The sequence below is a fragment of the Calidris pugnax genome, unplaced genomic scaffold, assembly GCF_001431845.1.
Source record: "Calidris pugnax isolate Ruff unplaced genomic scaffold, ASM143184v1 scaffold19, whole genome shotgun sequence".
Lineage (NCBI taxonomy): Eukaryota > Metazoa > Chordata > Aves > Charadriiformes > Scolopacidae > Calidris > Calidris pugnax.
Window position 1 is genome coordinate 4,762,447 of NW_015090775.1, and position 23,476 is coordinate 4,785,922.

The 23,476-nt window shown below is 43.4% G+C and overlaps 1 protein-coding gene across 1 annotated transcript in view; it reads left to right on the top strand.

The window, feature by feature from the left end:
* The window catches only part of CUBN (cubilin), a 166,347-nt gene that overhangs the window by 39,112 nt on the left and 103,759 nt on the right, over positions 1-23,476 (top strand). Inside the window, exons 23-27 of the mRNA XM_014945868.1 lie at positions 189-375; positions 4,599-4,759; positions 5,265-5,446; positions 6,782-6,938; positions 9,512-9,699. Coding sequence (XP_014801354.1) covers positions 189-375; positions 4,599-4,759; positions 5,265-5,446; positions 6,782-6,938; positions 9,512-9,699 — 875 coding nt within the window. The remainder of the gene's footprint in view (positions 1-188; positions 376-4,598; positions 4,760-5,264; positions 5,447-6,781; positions 6,939-9,511; positions 9,700-23,476) is intronic.

Consider the following 23,476-nt stretch of genomic DNA (forward strand, 5'->3'; position numbering starts at 1 on the left):
AACAAATCAACTCAAATATAAGAAATGACATGAAAAAGCTGGATTCTGGCTTTAGTTTGTAGTGATGACATTCAGCAGTAAGATGTGCCCAGGAAGAGTTTGCTCCACTGTCTCTTGGAAATAGAATTTTCCTGTTAATTTAGCATACATATTAAGTTAATTCCTATTTGTTTCTTTTCTTTTTAAAGTGTGCTCACACAACTACAGTACTGAAACAGGTGTGCTAACATCTCCAAACTATCCCAACAACTACCCTGTCCGGACGGAGTGCGTATACACCATCACAGTGGGGATAAACAGGCAGATTGTGCTGACCTTCACCGACTTCACCTTGGAAGGGAATAAACACTGTACAGAGGATTATGTAGAAATCAGGCAAGCCTAATTATTTCTTTTGTCCTTATTACTGATAACCATGGAAGTTGTCCAAATCCACTTAGGCATGTTCAGAAGCTATAGTTGTAACTGTACCAGAGAACTTTAAAAGCTGTCTTTTCCCCCTCCCATCCTGCTCCATTGTTGGCTTTCCCACTTGGTCAGTTCCAGTTCTCAGAGCAAGTGGAGTGTGTCAACTGTGTTCCCAGGCACTTCCATGCTTTTTTCTCTTAGTGCAGAAACAAAGAGTTTTGTGACATATTCTCCATCATCTTTGAAAAGTAATGGCAGTCAGGTGAAGTCCCTGGTGGCTGGAAAAAAGGAAACTTTGCACCCATTTTAAAATATTTTTTTAAAAGGGTAGAAAGGAGGACTGTCAACACGTCAGGCTCACCTTTGTGCCTGGGAATATCATGGAACAGATCTTCCTAAAAGCTGTGCTAAGGCACATGGAGGACAGGGAGGTGATTCAAGACAGCCAGCCAGCATGGCTTCACCAAGGGCAAGTCCTGCCTGACCAACCTAGTGGCCTTCTATGATGGAGTGGCTACATCAGAGGACAAGGGAAGACCTATGGACATCATCTGTCTGGACCTCTGTAAGGCCTTTGGCATGGTCCCCCCCAACATCCTGCTCTAAAATGGAGAGATATGGATTTGATGGGTGGACTGTTCAGTGGATGAGGAATTGGCTGGATGGTTGCATCCAGAAGGTAGCTGTCGACAGCTAACTGTCCAGGTGGAGACTAGTGACAAGTGGCATCCCACAGGGTCCATATGGCGACCTGTACTGTTTAGTATTTTCATTGATTACATAGACAGTGGGATTGAGCGTACCCTCAGAAAGTTTGTAGATGAAACCAAGCTGAGTGGTGTAGCTGACATGCCGTCCAGAGGGACTTGGACAGGCTCAAGGAGTGGGCCCATGTGAAACTCATGAGGTTCAACAAGGCCAAGTGCAGGGTCCTGTATCTGGGTCACAGCAATACCAAGGCTGGGGAACGAGGAATTCAGAGCAGCCTTGCTGAGAAAGACTTGGGGGTACTGGTGGTTGAAAAGCTAGACATGAGTCAGCAAAGTGGGCTTGCAGGCCAGAGAGCCAACCGTATCCCGGGCTGCATCAAAAGAAGAGTGGCCAGCAGGTCACGGGAGGTGATTCTTTAGACAGGAGTCAGCAAAGTGGGCTTGCAGCCCAGAAAGCCAACCGTATCCCGGGCTGCATCAAAAGAAGAGCTGTCGACAGCTAACTGTCCAGGTGGAGACTAGTGACAAGTGGCATCCCACAGGGTCCATATGGCGACCTGTACTGTTTAGTATTTTCATTGATTACATAGACAGTGGGATTGAGCGTACCCTCAGAAAGTTTGTAGATGAAACCAAGCTGAGTGGTGTAGCTGACATGCCGTCCAGAGGGACTTGGACAGGCTCAAGGAGTGGGCCCATGTGAAACTCATGAGGTTCAACAAGGCCAAGTGCAGGGTCCTGTATCTGGGTCACAGCAATACCAAGGCTGGGGAACGAGGAATTCAGAGCAGCCTTGCTGAGAAAGACTTGGGGGTACTGGTGGTTGAAAAGCTAGACATGAGTCAGCAAAGTGGGCTTGCAGGCCAGAGAGCCAACCGTATCCCGGGCTGCATCAAAAGAAGAGTGGCCAGCAGGTCACGGGAGGTGATTCTACCCCTCTACTCTGCTCTGGTGAGACCTCACCTGGAGTATCGTGTCCAGCTCTGGAGCCCCCAGCATATGAAAGACATGCACCTGCTGAAGAAGGTCCAGAGGAAGGCCACAGAAATGATCTGAGGACTGGAGCACCTCTCTTATGAGGACAAGCTGAGAGAGTTGGGGTTGTTCAGCCTGGAGAAGAGGAGGCTCCAGAGAGACCTTATTGCAGCCTTTCAGTACTTAAAGGGTGCTTATAGGAAAAATGGGGACAAACATTTTAGCAGGACTTGTTGCAATAGGGCAAATGTAATGGTTTGAAACTAAAAGAGGAAACATTTAGACTAGATATAAGGAAGAAATTGTTTACTATGAGGGTAGTAAAACACTGGAGCAGGTTGTCCAGAGAGGTGGTAGGTGACCCATCCCTGGAAACATTCAAGGTCAGGTTGGACTGGGGCTCTGAGCAACCTGATCTAGTTGAAGATGTCCCTACTCATTGCACAGGTGGAGATGTGGTAGGACTAGATGACCTTTAAAGGTCCTTTCCAACTGCTCTATGGCTCTATGAGTCTATATTCTGTTCTGTGTTTATCTTGTTTAAACGGGAGCTATTTTGTGATGCAGCCCTAGGAACATGTACATAATCTGCAATATTTGTCTATACTGGCATCACCATTAAACTTAGGATATTAGCATACTAGGTTATTTCTAGTAAATTTTACGGGATAGAGACAAGTAGAAGAAAGTAATATTTGGGGGAAGGTTAGCTGCATGCTTACAATACACCTGCACCACCAGGTTTCTGTCCTTGCTGCTGTGTTGATGTGTGAGATTTGCCCTTTGCAGTGTCAGTGCACCCATTTTTGTCCTCCTAAGCTCCATGATAAAGCTCATTTGAAAATTATATCAGGTATTCTGTATGGGTTATTCCTAGTTAAATTGTGTCATATTTTTCAGAACCAGAAAAAAAAGTGTTTCCTGAAGTTGCAGGATTGAGGTTCTGCATTTCTGCTGAATTAGCTGGTTGTTTTCAGCTGTACATACAAACTGGAGAAAGTTATGAAAACCTGAAAGGCTTTTTCAATATTTTCCAAGTAATTTTTTCATTTTAAAACCGCAATCTGAGATTAAATTTAATTTAACTTTATTTTAACATTTAACACCTTAATTTGGGGAAGACCTGAATTATAACAGGGTTTTTTGCCTCCCCCTTTTTTGCACCTCAACAAATGAAAACATTCATTTATTGCATAAATCTAACTCTGTTGTCGCTGTGAAGAGCTCAGCAGCATTAAACAAGTTTTAAAATGCAGCCAGAACACGACTAAGTGCAACTCTGCATGTTTCTTTCCAGAATGCCTTATCAAATTTGATGCCATTAAAAGGGGCAGCTAGATTAAGTCTTAGGGGAGGTGCTAGTCTGGTTTGCTGTCCTGAGGTGTCCTCTGATAAATTGCATTCGGTCAACTAAGAAAATTGTTCATCTGACCGCAGCTGCAGAGGCTGGGATGCAAGTGAGGGGAGGTTCTGGCACAGTTCTTCAACTGCCAGTAACCTGAGATAGCGACAAGCATTTTAAGCTGGGAGGATGACAAGGAAAGAGTGGCAAGGTACAAATAGAAATTTCTCTTAAAAGCAGGTATAAGCCTGTGAAAATGTAATTGAAAGTATTACTGTTCACTTAAAAAGCATCATACCAAGATTACACCCATATATAGATATAAATATATTTATTATAATTAATATCTTTATTATTAACATATTATTATTAAATATTAATATATTAATTATTCATTATTGTCCTGTATTATTATAACCTGTAGGATATTTGTGATATTTGTGATACTGTGATATTGTGTGTAGGAAAGTGCTTAAATATAAGGTTAGGAAGCAATTGATAAGTAGGTTGTCACTGTCGCCTTTACTGCCATGAGATGTGCAGGTGGCAAACCAGAACATTGTCTGTGCATCCTGATTACAGTATTAGACAATATTACTGGAAATATTACTTGTTTTTTAAAAAGTAAATAAGTGGTTGTAGAAACAATTCTGCAGGCTAAGAAAATATTTCAAAACATGCATCATTTAATTTCTGAGAAATGGGTTCTGATTTCTGTGGTGTCAAATAAACATATTTTTGTAATAGGTCAGCTCATCTGGTTCTGTGCCAGGCTAAACAGTGAGAAGTGAGGAAACTGTTATTTCTTCAAACTAGAAGATTACCTGTGGTTACACCAATGATTGTCACCTTGTAGAATACAGAGAAGGTCCTGCTTCTGCAGCATCAAGCTGATGAGACACTTCTTGAGTCTATCTCTTGACAGACTCTGGACAGGCTGCTGAGATGAGAGAGTGGACATAGCCAGCAAGCAGGTGCTTGTGGTGGGACCTCTTAATGCAAGTAGCAGGACTCCTCCAATATTTGGTAGCTCTGTTGCTTTGGAAGATGAAGAGCTAGAATTAGTCTTTCCCAGGCCTGAAAGAACCCCAAGATTTTTGGTTTGTTAACATTTCTCATGGTTTCCCCCTTTTACCCAAGGTTTTTCTTCTCTATTGTTGTAGAGACGGAGGCTATGAAACTTCTCCTCCTCTTGTAAAATACTGTGGCACAGACCTTCCTCCTGTTATAATCTCTCATGGTAACAAGTTGTGGATAAAGTTTGTCAGTGATGTATTTGGCACAAGAAAGGGATTTTCAGCAGAGTGGGACGGTACATCAGCAGGTAAAATGACTGCATCAAGTATAAAACCATTTTACACACCTCATTTTTGATCTTTCATTTGCATTTAATTTCTCACCTTTCCCCTACATCTTTTCTGCTTTCCATCTTCTGAAATCTGTCTGCTGATTGTATAGCAACATATATTCAGGTTATTTAGATCAAGGTTATGACTTCCTTTTTCTCCATTGGGAAGGATGTACTGTTCCCTAGGTATAATGTATCATCGCATGTTTAAGAAAGCAGTATCCAAGAGTTTAATGGAGACATTTCCATTTGAACATTAACTGTGTGTCAGGAGCACTCTTTAAATTAGATAGTTAATATTTCTAGCTACTATGAGCTCTCTTCTGCTTACAATACTGTTGGCTAGATGCAGGCTTTTTGGGCATTACTGAAGATGTTCAGGGCACGTGAAGGAGGTCAGTAGTGTGAATCTCACACATCACGTGTAATTCTCTACTCTTCTAGGTGTTAAACGTTGGTTTGGTTTCTTTGCCATTTTCAGGTTGTGGTGGGACTTTGACGACAGCTTCTGGTGTCTTCATGTCTCCCAACTACCCTATGCCATATTACCACAATTCAGAGTGCTACTGGTTGCTCAGAGGAAGCCGAGGAACCCCATTTGAAATCCAGTTTGAACAGTTCCATCTAGAGTATCACGCAAAGTGCAACTTCGATTACCTTGCGGTACGTACCCTGTGACACTTAGAATCATAGAATCATAGAGGTTGGAAGAGACCCTTGGGATCATCGAGTCCAACCATCTCCCCTACTCTACAAAGTCCTCCCCTACACCATGTCCCTCAGCACTGCATCTAAACGGCCCTTAAACACAGCCAGGGATGGTGACTCCACCCCCTCCCTGGGCAGCCTGTTCCAATGCCCGACCACTCTTTCAGTGAAAAATTCCTTCCTAATGTTCAATCTAAACCTGCCCTGTTGGAGCTTGAAGCCGTTCCCTCTCGTTCTGTCACTAATTACCTGGGAGAAGAGACCAGCACCAACCTCTCTACAGTGTCCTTTCAAGTAGTTGTAGAGAGTGATGAGGTCTCCCCTCAGCCTCCTCTTCCTCATACTAAACAGTCCTCTAGGCCCTTCACTAGTTTCGTTGCCCTCCTCTGCACTCACTCCAGCACCTCCAGATCTCTCTTGGATTGAGGTGCCCAAAACTGGACACAACACTCGAGGTGTGGCCTCCCCAGTGCTGAGCACAGGGGCACAATCACCTCCCTACTTCTGCTGGTCACACTATTTCTAATACAAGCCAGGATGCCGTTGGCTTTCTTGGCCACCTGGGCACACTGCCTGGGCACACTACTTGGCTCCATAGGAGGGAGCTGAGTATGATGAGTACACCGGCATGGAACAATATGTGGCTCTGGTCTTCAAACATTTTTAAGTAAGTGAAGAGACCCAAAATAGGAAGGCTCCACGCTGACATGTTACCTTCATATCACAGAGCAGTGAGAGGTAAAGCAGCGGTGTCTGTGTAGCTGCTGGTAAGAAAGGGATTTATGTCTAGATAGAAGGGCTACTGAAACAAGAATCTGTCTATATCTTTATATCTTTGCTGTGTTTTGGACCGAGGCCTTATTATACTCTCATAGTAAATTACAAGGAAAAAGGCACAACAGTGTCAATAACCCTATCGTTAACCCCAAATTTCATATTTGAACTGTTGCTTAAATTATTATTTGAATATCTTCAATAGAGTTGAAATGGAGTGCAGTTTTCCCCTCCTGGTGAGTAAGCCCCTCAAAACTCACCAATATTCAGTTACTGTCTTCCTGTTTTTCCACTGCTTCACTTGTTTCTGAAATGCCTGTCAGGCTTCCTCTGAGCAGAAAGAGAATTTAACCTCTTGTATACCCAGTAACTATTCCCTAAGCAGACATCTGTCAGGGAGAAATTACTTGAATTTTTAATGCCCTCAGCTTTATTAAATTTTTTTTTTTTAAAGGTATATGATGGCAACAGCAGTAATGCTAAACAGGTTAATTTTTTTATTTTTTTTTTTTTAAGGTATATGATGGCAACAGCAGTAATGCTAAACAGCTAGGTAAATTTTGTGGGGATCAGATCCCAGAACCCATCCGTTCCGGTGGAGACAGCATGTATGTAAAACTAAGGACGGATGGCAGTCTGCGGGGTGGAGGATTTTTAGCCAAATACAAACAGGGTGAGTAAGTAAAAGGTGAGAAGAACGTGTTTCTACAGTTCAGCTTGTTTCCTGAAACTGCTTCTTGCAGCCCATGATCTTACCTATTCAAGAGCAGAGGACAATGCATAGGGCATATTCTTGACCCAGATTCTCTAGTCTGCTACAGTCACAGAACACAGAGTGCTAAAAATTATCTGCCCATCTACCCATGACGAAGATTATCTCTCCCACTAGAAAAAAGCTGGTGAGGTCGTTCTTCTATTACCTGCACCAGTGGCACTTACCACTCCGGATTTACTTGGAATAACAAGTGCTGGAAGTCCATAACAGGGTAGACTGGACTGTTCTTGCTCTTCTGCTCACCCTGTCTCCTGACTTGTTAACAGAGAAGGCAGATAGAACAAGCTTTTCTGCTCTTCTAGCTGCTTGTGAGGCAGGATGGCAAAGGATAAGTGAGTTAACAGCCATCCTGGATCAATGTGGGTGTGCTTAGGGTCATTTAGCCTACCTGGAACACTTCAAAAAGTTTAATTTTTTTATATCTTATGGTAAGAGTCACATTTTTCTTGCAAACATTTTTTTGGTAAAATAAATTTCCAAAAATATTCTGATATTTCCCCAGAAATATCAGAATAATTACATTTGGAGAAAAATCCAAGATGATACATGACAAACTATTTCATTCCCAGTCACAACCTTGAATATCATCCCGATGTTTATTTTTCTGCTAATACACTCTAGCATGTATGGTTAAATGCACATTGGAAGGGACAGAATTTCACGTACAAAATGCATCTTTGCATACCCTAAATATGCCCAAGTGATAGCAGTTGCTCTAGGTGTAGAGACATTAAGTTGTCCTAAGTTTGGACAATAATAAATGGATTATTAAAAAGCAAAGCTATTCATCCACACGTGGTGCATACAATAATTAGAAAAGAAGAATAATGATCCTTAAATATATCATGGATTCAGCAACCATGTACTTTTCAGACTGCAAAGTCAAGACGATATATTAGAAGAGGATTCCCCCCTTCTCATTAATTAAACAGAAAGAGCACTTTCAAAGCACTCAGATGTAGAACCTGAGCTATCAGATAATGTGATCTACATTTTACATTCATATTTAATTCCTGAAAAGGCATCAGAGAAAGCTTTCAGTAGCCTGCCCAAAAGCTAAAATTATGTTGGAAGCAGTGGTATAAAATACGGATGCTTAGATGCCAGATGCATTTATTTGTACATGAAAGAAATGTTTGATGAGTTGGAATACATTGCAAAGGCAAACATGGTATCAAGTTAACATTCAAAGGCACCTTTCTGTCTGGTGTGTTTCTAATAAAATCCTGATGGCAGGGGGTAGCAGCTTTTACCCATCTTGCATTCTTCAAAATCCATTTTGTGCTCTTCATCCTGTCCTTTTGAACAGTTGTGTGCTTCAGTGGAGCTTTGCAGCCAAGCTCCGCTCCTCCTGACTCTGCCCTTCAGCTGTATCCTGAGCATTTTGAAGTCCTAAAAACACAGACCTCTCTAAATCATTTGGAAAGAATCAAAAAAATTTGCAGGACGTAGGTGTATTATCCGTAGTGACAGAAAATAAAAGAGTTTTGCAAGTGAATCTTAGCTCTTTCTGCTGTTCAACCACTGCAGATTTGCTGCCCCGCTCCCTGCCTCCTGCCCACTTCTCTCTGCATTACCCTGGTCTGCTCCCCAGACACTCTGGGTGCTGCCTCCTGACAAGGCATTGCCCACATATTTTCTCTTCAGTGAAAGCTAATTTCTGCTCCCCATACACTCTGTGTGCTGCCTCCTGACAAGGCAGTGCCCACATATTTTCTCTTCAGTGAAAGCTAGATACAGGAAAATGACACTCACTGACCTAATGCCATAATTGTAATTTCACTCTTTATCTAGTTCAGTTTCTTTTTCATTTTCTCTGCACTTCAAGGAAGGTTCTCACTATTCCAGGTGAGTGTCCAGTTCTTATGCTGGATGTTACTGGATGACTCACAAGGAAAATCATGGCTCCCTTTTAAAGAATTTGAAAAATTTCAAGATCACTTCCAGTTCTTGGAGCTAGAAAATCCAAACAGTGTACTTTCCATTTGTTGTTTTGGACAGGGATTATATTTTTTTCCCCCAGTTTGCCGAAATAAACCATTTTAATCCATTAGTCTATCTTTGTTGAGCATCCTCTCCAAATTTTTTCAAATGACAGGGTAAATTTCTATTATTAGTTAAAAAAAAAATAGAAGAAAATGTGCTTTAGGAATAACCTTTTACTTAGAATTAAAGAAAACTACCAAAAATTATATGTGTTATATATACTGATGAGTCTGCAAGTGTCAGAAAGGAAGGACATAGTGGAGCTGAAGAATGCAAGTTTGGAAAGTCTGGATTTTGTTTGCAACATATGCAGTATGTTCTCCCATAGGTCACAGTTCTCTTTATGCCTGATTTCTCTGCTCTAATCTGTGTATAAAAATATTTCTCACCTTGTAAAGCTATCAGTAACTTCAATTAGTAATTTTTTGAGATGCTGGATTAATAAGCACTGCACAAATTTAATTTATTATAACTTTTTTTTTCAGTTTGCCATGAAGTACTGACTGTTAATCGTAGCCAAGGCATATTGGAAAGTTTAAATTATCCAAATAATTACCCATTAAATGAGCACTGCAACTGGACTATCCAAACTACAAAGGGGAACACACTCAACTATAGCTTCACAGCCTTTGATTTAGAAGATGGATCCGACTGTGACCGTGACTTCTTGAAGGTATGTACCCAGATTCTAGAAAAAAGAAAAAAAAGGTCTTCCCCAATAATGAAAAATAATAAGGGTGCAGAAGATTTATCTTATCTAAATATAGCCAGAGAGCACTTCATCCTACCTTAAGACAGGTGTCTGCAACAGAGAGAATGAATCACTCTGCAGGTGCCTAGATTTGCACCTGGAAAGAATCCAGCTGTCACCTTAGATTAGACACCCTGGCTCTTATGGACCAAGTGAGATGTCACGGTTCCAGCTTCATGTAAAGAAGAAGAAATCCCAGGATCAGTAAAATACTTGCAAAAGGGCAATGAGCCCAATTGTATTCCTCTGGTTTTCATTTGAGAAGGAGTGGGGAATGTACAAAAACTTTAGAATGTGTTATTTCTACATTTTTAAAGGGGGTGGGGGTGGGGTGCTGTGTGTCCTGTTTATATTTTCCTTTTCATAATTAATCTGCTTCTTTAAAGGGACTGAAAGAAACTGAATTTATCCACAAACAAAATGAGAAATTTTTAGCCAACTAAAACCACCCAGTCAATCTAAACCCAAGTACCCTTTATTTTTATTTCCTGAAAAATCTGATTTCTGGGACAACTGGAAAGATATTTTCTTTCAGTTTTGTATCTCATACTGTGGGAAGTAGAGTGTAGCCATGCTTACTGCTCTATTGAGGATTGTAATCTCCTGCCTACAATTTTGCTGCTTTACTGAACTAATCCATCCTTGAGATTTCACCCTTGTACAGGATGCCAGCGCGTAGCCTCTGTGCTCTGCTTAGGTTTTGCACAAGAGGAACTCAAATTTAGAGAAGTGTTAGAGAAGACTACTTACAGCCAAGGAGAGGGCTAAGGAACAGTGCTCACATTTCTGGGGATACTTACTTACAGAATCACAGAATCTTCTAGGTTGGAAGGGACCTTAAAGATCATCTTGTCCAACCGTCAACCTCACTGACAAAAATAGACACCCACACAACAAACAAGGAACATCATCACTAAACCAGACCTCCCAGCACTACATCAACCCGTCTTTTGAACACCTCCAGGGATGGTGCCTCAACCACCTCCCTGGGCAGCCCATTCCAATGCCTGATAACCCTTTCAGTGAAAAAATTTTTCCTAATGAAGCCTGGTGATGGGCTAATCTTCCCCCTAGATGTCCTCCCTCGCTCCCTCTACCTCCTTACTATGCCAGCTTTCACAGCTCAAAATTGGTAATAGATTGGGAAAAAAAAGTGGTGTTCTTCCAGCTTTCTTCCCTTTGTGGTCAGGAATGGAAAGAAAGTATAGACATGTGAAGAAAGTAAACAAGGGAGCACTGTATTGAGAGCTAACTATTAAATCCTGGTTCATTTTGTGAGGGAATTGAAAAGGAAACATGGGAGCCAAGTGGAGAGGCCAGTGCTGGTCTCAAGATGCTTAAGCCCTTGATCCATGAAAAGCAGGAGCCCTGCACACGGTAGCCAGCCAGGGAGGAGACTTGCCAGAAGACGCTATTCTAGACTGAAGTCAAGGCTGGAGGAATAGTGCCAGAGGCAAAGACCCCATCCAAAGCACTTAACAGAAATAAAACACATCAGAGGGGGTGAGGAGACAGGGAGCAGAAAAGCACTTGCACTCCTTAACAATTTTCCAGTGCTTCCAAACAAAGAAAACACCTCCTGAAAGAGGTATAAAGAGGAAAGCGCAAGGGAAAAACAGTCGTGGAAGTGTGCTAAGGAGGCTTTAATTTGCAATTCGTGTGACGTAACTTATAAATCTTTCTCCAAATGTCATTAAGAAATACCACTTGGAAAAGATGTTCTCATTTGGTTTGTTGCACGCTGCACAAATGTGTGCCATAGTGTAAAAAAAGAGAACAAGGTTGAACCAGCTCAGGAGCTGAATAGTGTTTGCTCCCACCCCGCGTCTTGCGCAAGGGGAGCCATGTGTTGGCAGGGCTGGGAGTGCTCCGTGGGGTAGGGGAAAGGGGGAACCATCTGGAACAAGCGTGCAGTTCACTTTCGAAGCAGACTGCAGATATCTGGGACTTCTCTGCCTGAAATCCATGTGGAGTCTGACGCCACTGCAAACTGGAAAAAAGGTTAACAGAACCACCACCCCCCCACCCCCAGCTCATAGCTGTTCAGCTAAGATAAATTATGTTTCTGCTATATGCTAATTTTGAGATCATTTATTGCAAAGAGGCCTGAAAGGGGAAAACTCTGATGCCCTGGCTGAGTATATCACTGGGGCAATAGAGGATCAATCTTGTTCACTGCAGTCCAAGTGGGCGGTGCGTGGACCATGTGCCAGAGACCTTCACCCTTTTCTTGGGGGAAATGGGAAACTGCTGCTCAGACAGTTTCCATGGAGCTGCACTCACAAACTGGAGTGGCCCCTGGTGCTGCTCAAGTGCTTTTTTTGCCCCAGGAGCTTTTAGATACCCCTTTTCCCACCTCCCTTATGTTGTGGTGGCAGCAGGTCTCCCACCTCAGCCCCTTGCAGCAGGTAGCAATACCCTGCTTGTCTCCTTAGCTCTGTGGCAGCCCTAACAGTAGCAGCCTGGTGCTCCATGGCAGCTTGTAGATTGCAGGCTTGGTGACAATATTTGCTGCTACTTGCTAGGAGGCTGGGGATGGAAAGGACAAGAGTTACCTGTTGGGTTGGATTTAGGTGATGATCACAGTTGTGACAGTAGAGTGAGTATGGGAAACTGCTACGTGATGGAGGAGGACAAGCTTAAATGTTACAGAGGTGTTGTGGTGGAGAGCTGACCTGCCTGAGGAGACTGCAATCAAGCAATAGTGGTTGCCAAAAAAACCAACCAAACCAAACACCCCAACAAAGCAACAATAGCAGAGCTGCTTTTAAAAGTCAGTGGGAGAAACATTTAATGCATGTGAACAGCATACTTTTATGACATTGCAAATGTCTCAAACCACAGCTCTGATTTTTTTTGAAATCTTCCTGAATTCTCCAGGAGAAAATCATGGTGCTGAAGTCCAGATAAACAACATCCACAGCCTTTCCTTCATCCAGCAAGCGGGTCACTTTGTCATAGAAGGAGATCAGGTTTGTCAAGCAGGACCTGCCCCTCGTGAACCCGTGCTGGCTGGGCCAGATCTCATGGGTGTCCTTCATGCGTTGCTGGGCATTGGAGTGGGCTGCCCAGGGAGGTGGTTGAGGCACCATCCCTGGAGGTGTTCAAAAGACGGGTTGATGTAGTGCTGGGAGGTCTGGTTTAGTGATGATGCTCCTTGTTTGTTGTGTGGGTGTCTATTTTTGTCAGTGAGGTTGACGGTTGGACAAGATGATCTTTAAGGTCCCTTCCAACCTAGAAGATTCTGTGATTCTGTGTGATTCTGTGCTTGTGGGTGTGGGGACAGCTAGACTGCGACCCTGAGTCCTACTGTGCCTGGCCCACTGGAGACTTTCATTTTGCTCCCAGTCTCCATCCTATAAAAGGGACAGTTCTTCAGCTTCGTATTTAATTATGACTTACACTTGTGACCCAAACCCACATGTAGTATACAAGAACAGCATTTTGCCTTGTGACTAATTCAGTCTTGATATAAACGGAATGTATTAATTTGCTATTTGCTCCTTGGCTTCGTCCACATATGAATCAGAAATTAAATATGTAGAATAACGACAAAACCAAAAGTTTCTACACACAGGTATTTCCAGTGGTTTTCAGTTACCAAAGAAATTATCGTGACTTAAAGCAAATAACTGCTTCAAAAACAGGACAAAGAAAAAGACAGTCAGATGTCTGAAGAGTACAAGTGCAAGTATGGTGGTGCGTGGCTGTCCTGGGCTGAAATGCAGTCACAGCTGTACAATAAGTCAGCCGTGTATTGTGTTACCTATTTCCTTTTCTCCTTTGATCATGGGATGCTTCTGGTGAGCCAGCCCTCTGTTTGCAGCAGCTGGCTGGTGCTACTCACAGCGAGCAGCATTCCCCCTGCGCAGTGAGCCTGGGCTGCCTCTGACTCCCACCATTTCAGCAGGTACAACCATTTCTGCCTGTGTAAAGTAGGACCAAAAAAAAAAAAGCCCTGTTCTTTTGACTTGGCGGCAATTTTCTGCCCCTGTGCATAAGTGCCAGAAATTGAGAAGGGGCAGTGTGGCAAAACTGGGCAAAAGGGCAGTTTTTTTATACTTTCAGTCTCTGGCATGAATCTCATATAATGACTTTCTCAACAAAGAAGGAGCGTGCAATGTTTCATGGCCTGTCAGGGGGGGTTGGCTCATCGCTAGTAATGCTCACAGGATGTGTGACATTTTGGAAGGAGTTTTACAGTGAAGTTTCAAGAATATGAGATGAATTGTTTCTGATAAGGCAGCAACGTGTACAGAAGTGGCAGCGATATGATACAAGGCGTAGCAAAGAGCAGACTGTTTCCTAGTGATGCTGCACTAACTGTAACTAGATCAGATGGTCTTTAAATTACATTGCGTGCTGTGGCTTGGCTTAATAACCTAACATTAGTCTTTCTGGAGGAGTCATCAGGCTGTAGCCAGTGAGATGCTGTAGGCAATGACATAGAAACATCATTCCTTCCTCTACATTCACCAGGTTATTAGCTGAACAAGCATATATTTTACTCCCCATCTTTAATGATGAATTACCTTCTTATTTAGTATGACAGAACATAATCTCCACAGAGGCAAAGCCATTTTATAAGTAAGGAGAATGTCATGTTATTGCCCTGAAGATCAGTCTTGCAGTGGGACTGTTATTTACTCCTTCCTTATGCACAAAAAATATAATTTGAAAACCACTGATCTTTCTGTCCTTTGGTGACAATGTCCCTCTGTTTTCTTCTGCTCAGAAAGTAAAGTCATCCCTTGAACTGTTTAGCATCTGCTTTTAATAAGAAAAGGGAAGACTTTACCCAGCCTTTTGCAAGACACCACCAGCCTGATAAGCAGGCAGTAAAATTGTGTCATGAGGCAAGATGAGTCTCGGAGCTCTTCGTTTGAGTCTCACCCCTTTGGTTTGGGAAGCACCTCAGCAAGGATGGAATTATCATTGGGTTTGTGCAAAAGATCATTTGATGGGGGCAAACGACTGCCTGACAGCAATAGTAGCCTCCCTTCTGCTGCGGGGCAGGACAGAGTTCCTCTTTGGAATAAAGCAATTCCTTGCTTTCTGTCAGTGTACTTAAGCAGTCCAGGCTCTTTCAGCAATTAGGCTCAGGGTGGTTAAAATACCATTGCACCTTTATATGTGGTTATTACCGAGTGAGTACAGTAATTAATATGGCATCTGCTCCTGAGAACTGTTTCATTTCCTTCTGGTTGTAACAGGATATGTTCTTTTTTTTTCTTTTTTATACCACAGTAGCATTCCAAGGATGTGCAATAATATCCTTTTTCTTCATCTGGGAATACTTCATTAGATGATTGTTGCTCAGCTGGTCATCCTCTTTTTTTTATTAGCTTATCATAGGAGAGAAAAAAAAAAGCTTACCCTGTTTCTAGTTTTACTCTCGTCTAATATGTTTTAAGCGTATTTACTAATTACAAATACACGAGATGAACATTATTACATTTCATTTATAAGTGTGTCTTTTTAAAGTGCTGCAGGAATTCTCCAAGCGCAGAGAATGGCTTTGCTTATGGCTGTGCATTGATTTACAAAATGTCAGCGGTGGTACTTCCCCCTGGGGAAGCAGATGATATATTAAATATACCCCTCCAGGCTCTGCACACAGACATCCCATTCCAGCCTGCTGGCACTGCTATCCATTAACCTATTGCCATGCAAGCTGGCAGCAGGCCAGCCCCTCCCTGAATTCCTTCAGGGCTTTATGGGCCTCCACAAGAAGTCCTGCAGTGTAAGACTGTAAGGATAAAAGCGATGATTCTGCTTGGGTTTCTGTGGCCGGCCTCACCGTGGGCACCCAAGGAAATCTTAGACTTTGCACGGATTTTCAACGAGAGATCGGGATAGTCCGAAGGAAGAGTGTCAGGCCAAAAAGCTGCCCACCCTACACAAGACTGGCTCAAGGCTCAGATTTTTGTTTTTATCCCAATTGCCTACCTTGCCATAATTTGAAGTACACTTTGGCTTTGCTGTTTGAAGGGTTACTTAGAAGCTGACTTACAAACACACACAAAAACTTCCACCCCTGAAGTACGCTTTGGCTTTGCTGTTTGAAAGGTTACTTAGAAGCTGGCTTACAAACACACACAAAAACTTCCACCCCTCAAGACAGCTAAATTTGCCAGTGATGAAAGGGTTGCATGGTGCCCGCAGAAACCTCAGATGACAAGAAGCACGAGTGAAGCCAACACAGACTCTGCTCTCGGACTTACAAAATGAGTCAGGCCTTCATGGACTCAGGGTTTTCCACACCCTGCCAGCTCAGAGCAATGTGACTTTGCCTGTACCTTCAGGGAGAAGCAGTGTACAATGAAGTGACTGTGAAATAATACCATATGATGGTAGTGTTCATGCCCCTTGTTGGGGAAAGGGCGTTTGGGACTCCTCTGGTTGCAGCTGGATTCTTCTCTCCTCTGTGTTCCAAATTTTGCTGGAAAGCCTGGCCAGCACTGGTGGGACTGTCTGTGCAATGAAGTGGCTTATCCCACTCAGCACAAGCATCACAGCATGAAATTACATGGTGACTGGAGAAACCCCATCTGAATTGGTCAAATCTTCCCCTCATCAAAGGGAAGCCCCAAGGCAACTCAAAGAAAACCACACCAGACTTTGAAGGTCTTGTCCCTCCCCTCCCTGGTGTTCCCATAAACAGCCAGTTTTGCTTTCCCGAAAGCTTAAGAAGAAGGAAAATTTCCCTTTTCTCCCATCTTCTCTTGCTGAGACCAAGCTGCAGCTCTCCTCAGTTGCCATAGTTATGCATGATGCAAATTTTCTCAAGGTGGGGGCATTCCCAGAGAGGATCCTGCCCTCTGGCCCTGATGGTGTCACTGTGATGTTGCTTGCACTGGCAGTTTGGTTCATCTGGGCTGGCAGAGCACGTGAGGAGCTTGCTCAGCCCTCCATGGAGCCAGCAGGTCTGCAAACTGCTCAGAGCCACCTGGGCTTTTCAGAGCAGATGCACCTTCTCCATCCCCCTCCCCAGCCGCCGTGTCCCTAGGCACAGCCCTGTCTCTCTGTAAGGAGCTTTTCCCACTATAGCAGCTTTCTGCTAAAGAATGACTTTAGAATAGATGGGGCACTGCTGGAGAGGGGACAGCAGAGGGCTACAGAGATGATGAGGGGCCTGGAGCATCTCCCTTACGAGGAGAGGCTGAGGGACTTGGGTCTTTTTAGTCTGGAAAAGAGAAGGCTGAGGGGGGATCTGATCAATGCTTATAAATATTACAAGGGAGGGTGTCAAGAGGATGGGGTCAGTCTTTTTTCAGTGGTGCCCAGGGACAGGACAAGAGGAAATGGGCACAAACTTGAATAGAAGAAGTTCTACCTAAACACGAGAAGGAACTTCTTTGCTGTGAGGGTGGCAGAGCCCTGGCAGAGGCTGCCCAGGGAGGTGGTGGGGTCTCCTTCTCTGGAGACATTCAAACCCCACCTGGACACATTCCTGTGGGACCTGCTCTGGGTGGACCTGCTTTGGCAGGGGGTTGGACTAGATGATCTCCAGAGGTCCCTCCCAACCCCATATCATTCTGTGATTCTGTAATAACATTGGAAATATTACTTTCCCAAGCTTAAAAGCGATCCTGCCCGCTCTACCACCTGTGGATTCTCACTGCAGAGGAGCTGCCTCAGTTTCTGAGGCGTTTAGGAAAGCAAGAACTCTACCAAAATAGCCACAGCCTTGTGACCAGGCATGTGTGACCCCACTGCCACAAGGGTGTGGATCCATAAGCAGCCCCTTGGTCAACAAAGGCAGGAGAGACACTTCAGGGAGCCGTTTCGATGCTGGCCGTGACAGAAAGCAGGTACCTCAGGGAGATGCATGGGATCAGGAACAGGACATTGGGGCAGCCTGGGTTTGCCCTGGGTAATGGAGCTGTGATTTGAGGTCGAAGCACCCAGAGTGGTTAGCAGAAAGACGGGCTTTTTGGATGCATTCCCGCATTGGACTGCCTTGCTTTCTGCTCTGCCTGCCCCATCCGGTGTGAAGGACTGCCCCATTGCAGGTGGCTGAGGCCTTCTCCATCCAGACAGCATGGTGACCAGGTGCTGTCCTAATACAGGCTTGGGAGGTGTTGGGGGACATGGTGTAGGGGAGAACTTGGTAGAGTAGGGTTGATGGTTGGACTCGATGATCCCAAGGGTCTCTTCCAACCTGAATGATTCTATGTACAAGATCGTGCTGAACAAAGGTTTTGAGTGCAGGTCTTGGGGTTGACCGACTATGTGGATGTCTCCTGGCATTCCCTTCTTAAACAGCAGTTATTTCCTACTCCTATATCTCAAACAATTTTAAAATTTCATCCAAAGATACATCCTGCATTTCTTACATTCTTATAATAAATCCAGAGCCTTGCTGAAAAAAATAAATTTTATTTTTATATCATTTGCAGAAATAAACTTTTCCTAGAAAGACGGGGATGAGCGAATTTGCCTGTAGTTAGAGATTCTTGTGTATTTGAGAAGGTAGTAGGTGGTAACGTAAGAGATGAAAAATCCTTTTTTAAAAATATCACTGCAGTTGAATGTGGAATTTAACTTTGCTTGAAACTTTCAAAGGGCTCTGAGTATTTCAGGCTCAGTCTACAAGACAAAACCTAGACTCAGATACAAATTCTACTATTAAAAGACTAGATGTTTGCACATTTCCATACGTTAGATAAATCCCAGTTAGATTAATCAGTGTACTTATATGTCTAGTGATGCACAATGTCAAACTCCATTGTACTGTGGAATAAAATGGTTAATTAGTGAAAGCGTTTCATTGTGTGAAGACAGGAAAGTTGCCTATGGTGGCCAGAACAAGTTTTATCACAGGTCATCTAGGCCATAAACATATTTAAATAATCATATTAAAACATTATTTAGAATGAGTTCTTAAGAAGGGCTTTTTTCTACTGGCAATTACAAACCCTTCTCATCATGCAAGCACAAACATAACCCTATTTTGTTCTCCTGTTTGTGCAGAAATAACAAGGCTCCACACAGTAAATCGCTCAAAGCCTCAAGCTGCCTTTGTTTCTATGAAAGCTGTGTCACTGTGGTGCTAAGCAAGTGCAATGTGCTGCATCCTGGAGCTTCAGTTTGGGTTTTTTTCTGTGGCTGACAGATCTGCAGGTTCTTAAATTTGGACTCTAGTTCTTCTAGAAGGAAATGTGCTGCTTGGAAAGGGGTTATTTTTATTTGTGTTAATTCTTACTTTAACAATTAACGGTGATCTCACTTTGGAGTGTGTTCTGTTACTTAGATTATGATTATATTGTCTGGGTTTTGCTTCATTTATTATTTTTTTTTTCTGGTAACGTATTTGTTGTAATGCCATCAGAATTTCCTTTTCAAAAAATGACCTGTTCAGGAAGGGCTGCTTAGATACCTGGAGTCACTGCCTCTAGTGTTTACATCAGTCCAAACAATCCCATGTTGGGTTTCTCTTTTCGAAGAGGAAAGGGATACTTGTGTGTGTCAGAATAACCCTTTGGGGATGTCCTGGAGGCTCCGGGAGTGAGGGATTGCTCTGGTCCAAGGCACAACCTCCTTTGCTGAGTTCTGCAATTATAGCCCGGGGCTGTTGCTGCTGGTCCCTGTGAAAAGGCTTTCAGACTGCAAACAATTTGCTTCAAGATTCAAATTGAGACAATTACTGTTGTAATTACTAATATTTTTTAATGAATTAATGACATCTGACAATAGAATTATTTACAGTAGAATAAAATGAGAATGGTCAGGACTCATAGGATGGATTTTCCCCTCGTATGAAGGTGACAGTTTGTCTTTGAAGGCTCCATCATCTCTGGACTGAGATACTGTTGTGCCTAATTGATGTATGTATGTAAGCAGCTATTTTCCAGGGCAGGTTAGGCTGGACGGTTCCCTTTATAACGGTTTTCCTGATGAAAAAAATGTGCCTTTAAACAGAAATTAAGTTCTCCAAGAGAAAATTGAAATTTTGCCCTAAAGAAAAAAAAAAAAAAAGAAAAGATCATTTTTCTGCCAGGAAAACCGAACAGATGGAGTCTCACTACCTGTCTGTGAGGCTCCTGCCAGTCTTACTTTGCAAGAATCAATAAGCTTGACAAGGCACTCGGCTAGAAAAATGTCCCTGCTTCCAGTACGCCCAAATGGAACACAGTCAAAATTTCTTTCCAGCTATTTCTTTGACATCTTTATTTCTTTCCACGCAGCAGAAACTCCATTTTCCAGTCAGCTCTGTCCTTGACCACTTGCTCCAGTTCTGGCAATGAGCTTCTCTGTGACACAGGTCGTGCTGCTTTGCTTTGCTCCTCCAAGGAGAGGTGAACAACTGTGGCCTCCAGAGCATCAGTACTGGTATCAGTGACATATTTCCAGGCTGAAGAGTCCAAAAAGCCCAAATGGAGTACTGGTGACCACCGTGTCTCCTCTGGGAGAGCTGCATAAGCCGAAGCCTTCCTGCAGCCTTGGCTAGCCCTGCTGTCCCAGCCCCACTCCAATGTGCAGCAGATGGTTTTCAGCTGCAGGGCAGTCCCACAGCTTGATTCACCCCTTGGAGAGCTAGTACATCCCCTTTTTCCTTTTTTTGTCAGCCTATATGCTTGCTTCTAGGCACCCTGATAAGGAGTTTCTCCTCACAGTTACTGAGCCCATGCCTAATAATTTCATGGAATCGCAGAATTGTCGGAGTTGGAAGGGACCTTCTGGAGCCCATCCAGCCCAACTCCCCTGCCAAAGCAGGGCTGCCCAGAGCACATCACTCAGGAGCATCCAGGCGGGGCTTGAAGATCTCCAGAGAAGGGGACTCCACACCCTCCCTGGGCAGCCTGTCCCAGGGCTCTGCCACCCTCACCCCCAAGAAGTTCTTCCTCACATTGGAGTGGAACTTCCCATGGTCCAGCTTGTGCCCGTTGCCCCTCGTCCTGTCACTGGGAATCACTGAAAAGAGTCCAGCTCCACCCTCCTCCAACCCACCCTTTAGATCCTTGGAAGCATTAATAAGGTCTCCCCTCAGCCTTCTCCAGGCTAAAGAGCCCCAGCTCTCTCAGCCTTTCCTCATCAGGGAGATGCTCCAATCCCTCCATCATCTCTGTTGCCCTACGCTGGACTCTCTCCAGCAGTTCCCTGTCTCTCTTGAACTGGGGAGCCCAGCACTGGACGCAGGATTCCAGCTGTGGCCTCCCCAGTGCAGAATGTACTGCATCCCAACCTGGCCCCAGTGCTGGGGGGCAGGCTGATGAAACGGAGCGCTCCAGATGCTGCTGGGTAATTGCTTCGGTTAATGGAGGGGGGGCTAGGATCTGAACATGTGCTGCAGCTGTTTGCATATTTTGCCTGTTGGATTGTCTGCCAAAATCATTACAAAGCCCTTGGATTTTCTGATGGAGGCTAAAAGGTCTGAACAAATACACAAATTATGAAACAACTCTCTATGCAGAAAGGGAGCGAGCGCTTTCTTCCCAACCAGCAGCGGGGAGGAAGCCCGATCCCCAGTTCCTAGAGTAAGTGTGGTACTGGAGTGGCTAATAAAGTGCCCCAAAATTAAATTGCCTGGCACAGACCACCAGAGTACCTTGCTTCTTATAGCCAAGGGAAGAACCTTCCCTTGATTTGCAGCAGTTCAGGGTAGCACAGCTGACAAAGCAGACCCTTAAGTGAGAAATACTATCTCAGAGATCAGAGGAGAAATTTGGGCTCTTGAGATCTGCGTCCAGCTTCGGTTTCACTTGCCTGTATTTGTGTGAGAGCAACATGTGGTTTGAGATGTTCGAAACGCCCTGTGAAAACGCACAGCTGCTCCCTTCATTTAGAAGTGAAAGACAGCTTGAAATTCTAGCAGTCCTGGTTCTGCCTCTCTCAATGAGTTACAGCTGGCCAGGCACTCAAATTTCCTGCGAAACTCCGCTCCGGACCAGGACCCGCGGGGCAGCGCGGCATGAAGGCATTGCCATAGTAACAGCTCTTTGTGTCTTGAAAAACTGGGGAACTGTTTGGAGGGGAAATTACACAGAAATGTGACGTTCGGTGTCGGAGATAAAAATAACACTGCCTTGATGAATCAAAGTTGCAGGAGACTCATTAAGGTTGGGGGTTTTTTGTTTGGATTTGAATGTGTCTGGGTATGATTTAGTCCATACTTCTTTAGTGCTTTTCACTTGTAATCACTAAAGCTAACGGCTGATGGTTGAATATATATCTTAATATAGTGGTTGCTTCTATTCAGGGCACAGATTCATGATCTCCACATTGATTCATTCTTTGCCATTCATATTTTTCTGGTGTAAGATTTCCATGGCTCGAAGCCACGGAAATATGAGTAGTGTATACCACAAAGCTGTCAGAGGAAGTAGTACTGTTAAAAAATCTAATTGGATCTGACTTTGTTCCATTTTGCTGAACTTAAGCCATAAAAGAATGTGTAAAGCTCTCAGCCTGGCTTGGAGAAGGGTCATCAGTCAAATGCTGGGCATGGGACATCCCATCTGTCTGTCAGATGGTCCTTCAAGCTTTACATTCAGAAAGAATGTAGATGGATGTTCAACTTCTTAACATCTAATCTTTACAACAATTTCATGTATGTTATCGGCCACATTTGGTCAAGGCTTTGCAAGAACCACCAGCAATGGGTCTGCAACTAGAAACTATAATCTCTTTAGGTGAGATCAGCTTTTCTGATCTCACTTAGAGAAATTATACCAAATGGAGTGATAGTTCCCATACACCTCTCGTGCTCTGAGCCTTTCATTGCATTAGAAGACTGAAACAAAAAAGATTCATGGTCACCAGCCATAAAATAGGCCATGGAATATTACCATAGAATTATTCCTACAATTTGCCCCTAACTTCTGGCTGAACTACGTAATTTTTTTTAATTTTTTTTTTTAATAAAAAAAAGAAGACATTTGAAGTAGACTGTCTGCTTGAGGATTTGAAACCATTTGAGTAGATTTCCTGGCCCCAACTATGTCTTAAGTCAACCATGAGTTTTCTGAAGGTTCTGCAAGACCAACATGTTGAACAGAAAACCTGAGGGTTTAATTACTTATTCCCACATGCGTGTCTGCTAGAAAATGTGTGCAAAAATTAGTAGCTAGCATGGTTAATCACGATTGACTGTAATATCATACTTTCATTCTATGGGTATTGAGCGTAGGAGAATTCTTAGTGGAATAAGGTATTTGGAAAAGAGATTTGAATGGAGAGCAAAGATAAATAAACCTTGGCTGTTTTTCCAGAGAACAGAGATTTGATTCTTTGCACAGAGAGAACTTTACGGTGATGGCTTCAGAACAGAGAAAAGTTTTTGTTGAAATTCTGAAAGGAAGCATGCCAAAAATTCACAATGCGAATGTTCAGACATAGTTTCTGTGCCAGTGATTTGCTGGGTTGTGTTAGGAAGATGTGCTCTGTGAGACAGGAGATCGGATGAACTGTGGCAAAGTGATAAAAGAGCTCAAGGGTTGCTGTTTTTCTAAACTTTAAGAATCATAGTAACAAAAGTAGAAATAATAAAGCAACTCCTAACTTGACAAAAACTAGCAATCTGATATCGTGTGTCACAAGCAATTCAGCTGTCTCATTTTTACTGATTTTGCAAAAATTATTCAGCTCACCCCTGAAAAATGACATTGAGCATTGGGATATTAGGTGGGGAACGTAGATGCATATTCACTGTGATTTACTGGATTTGAAAAAAAGTCACAAAACTGGGACTTGAAAG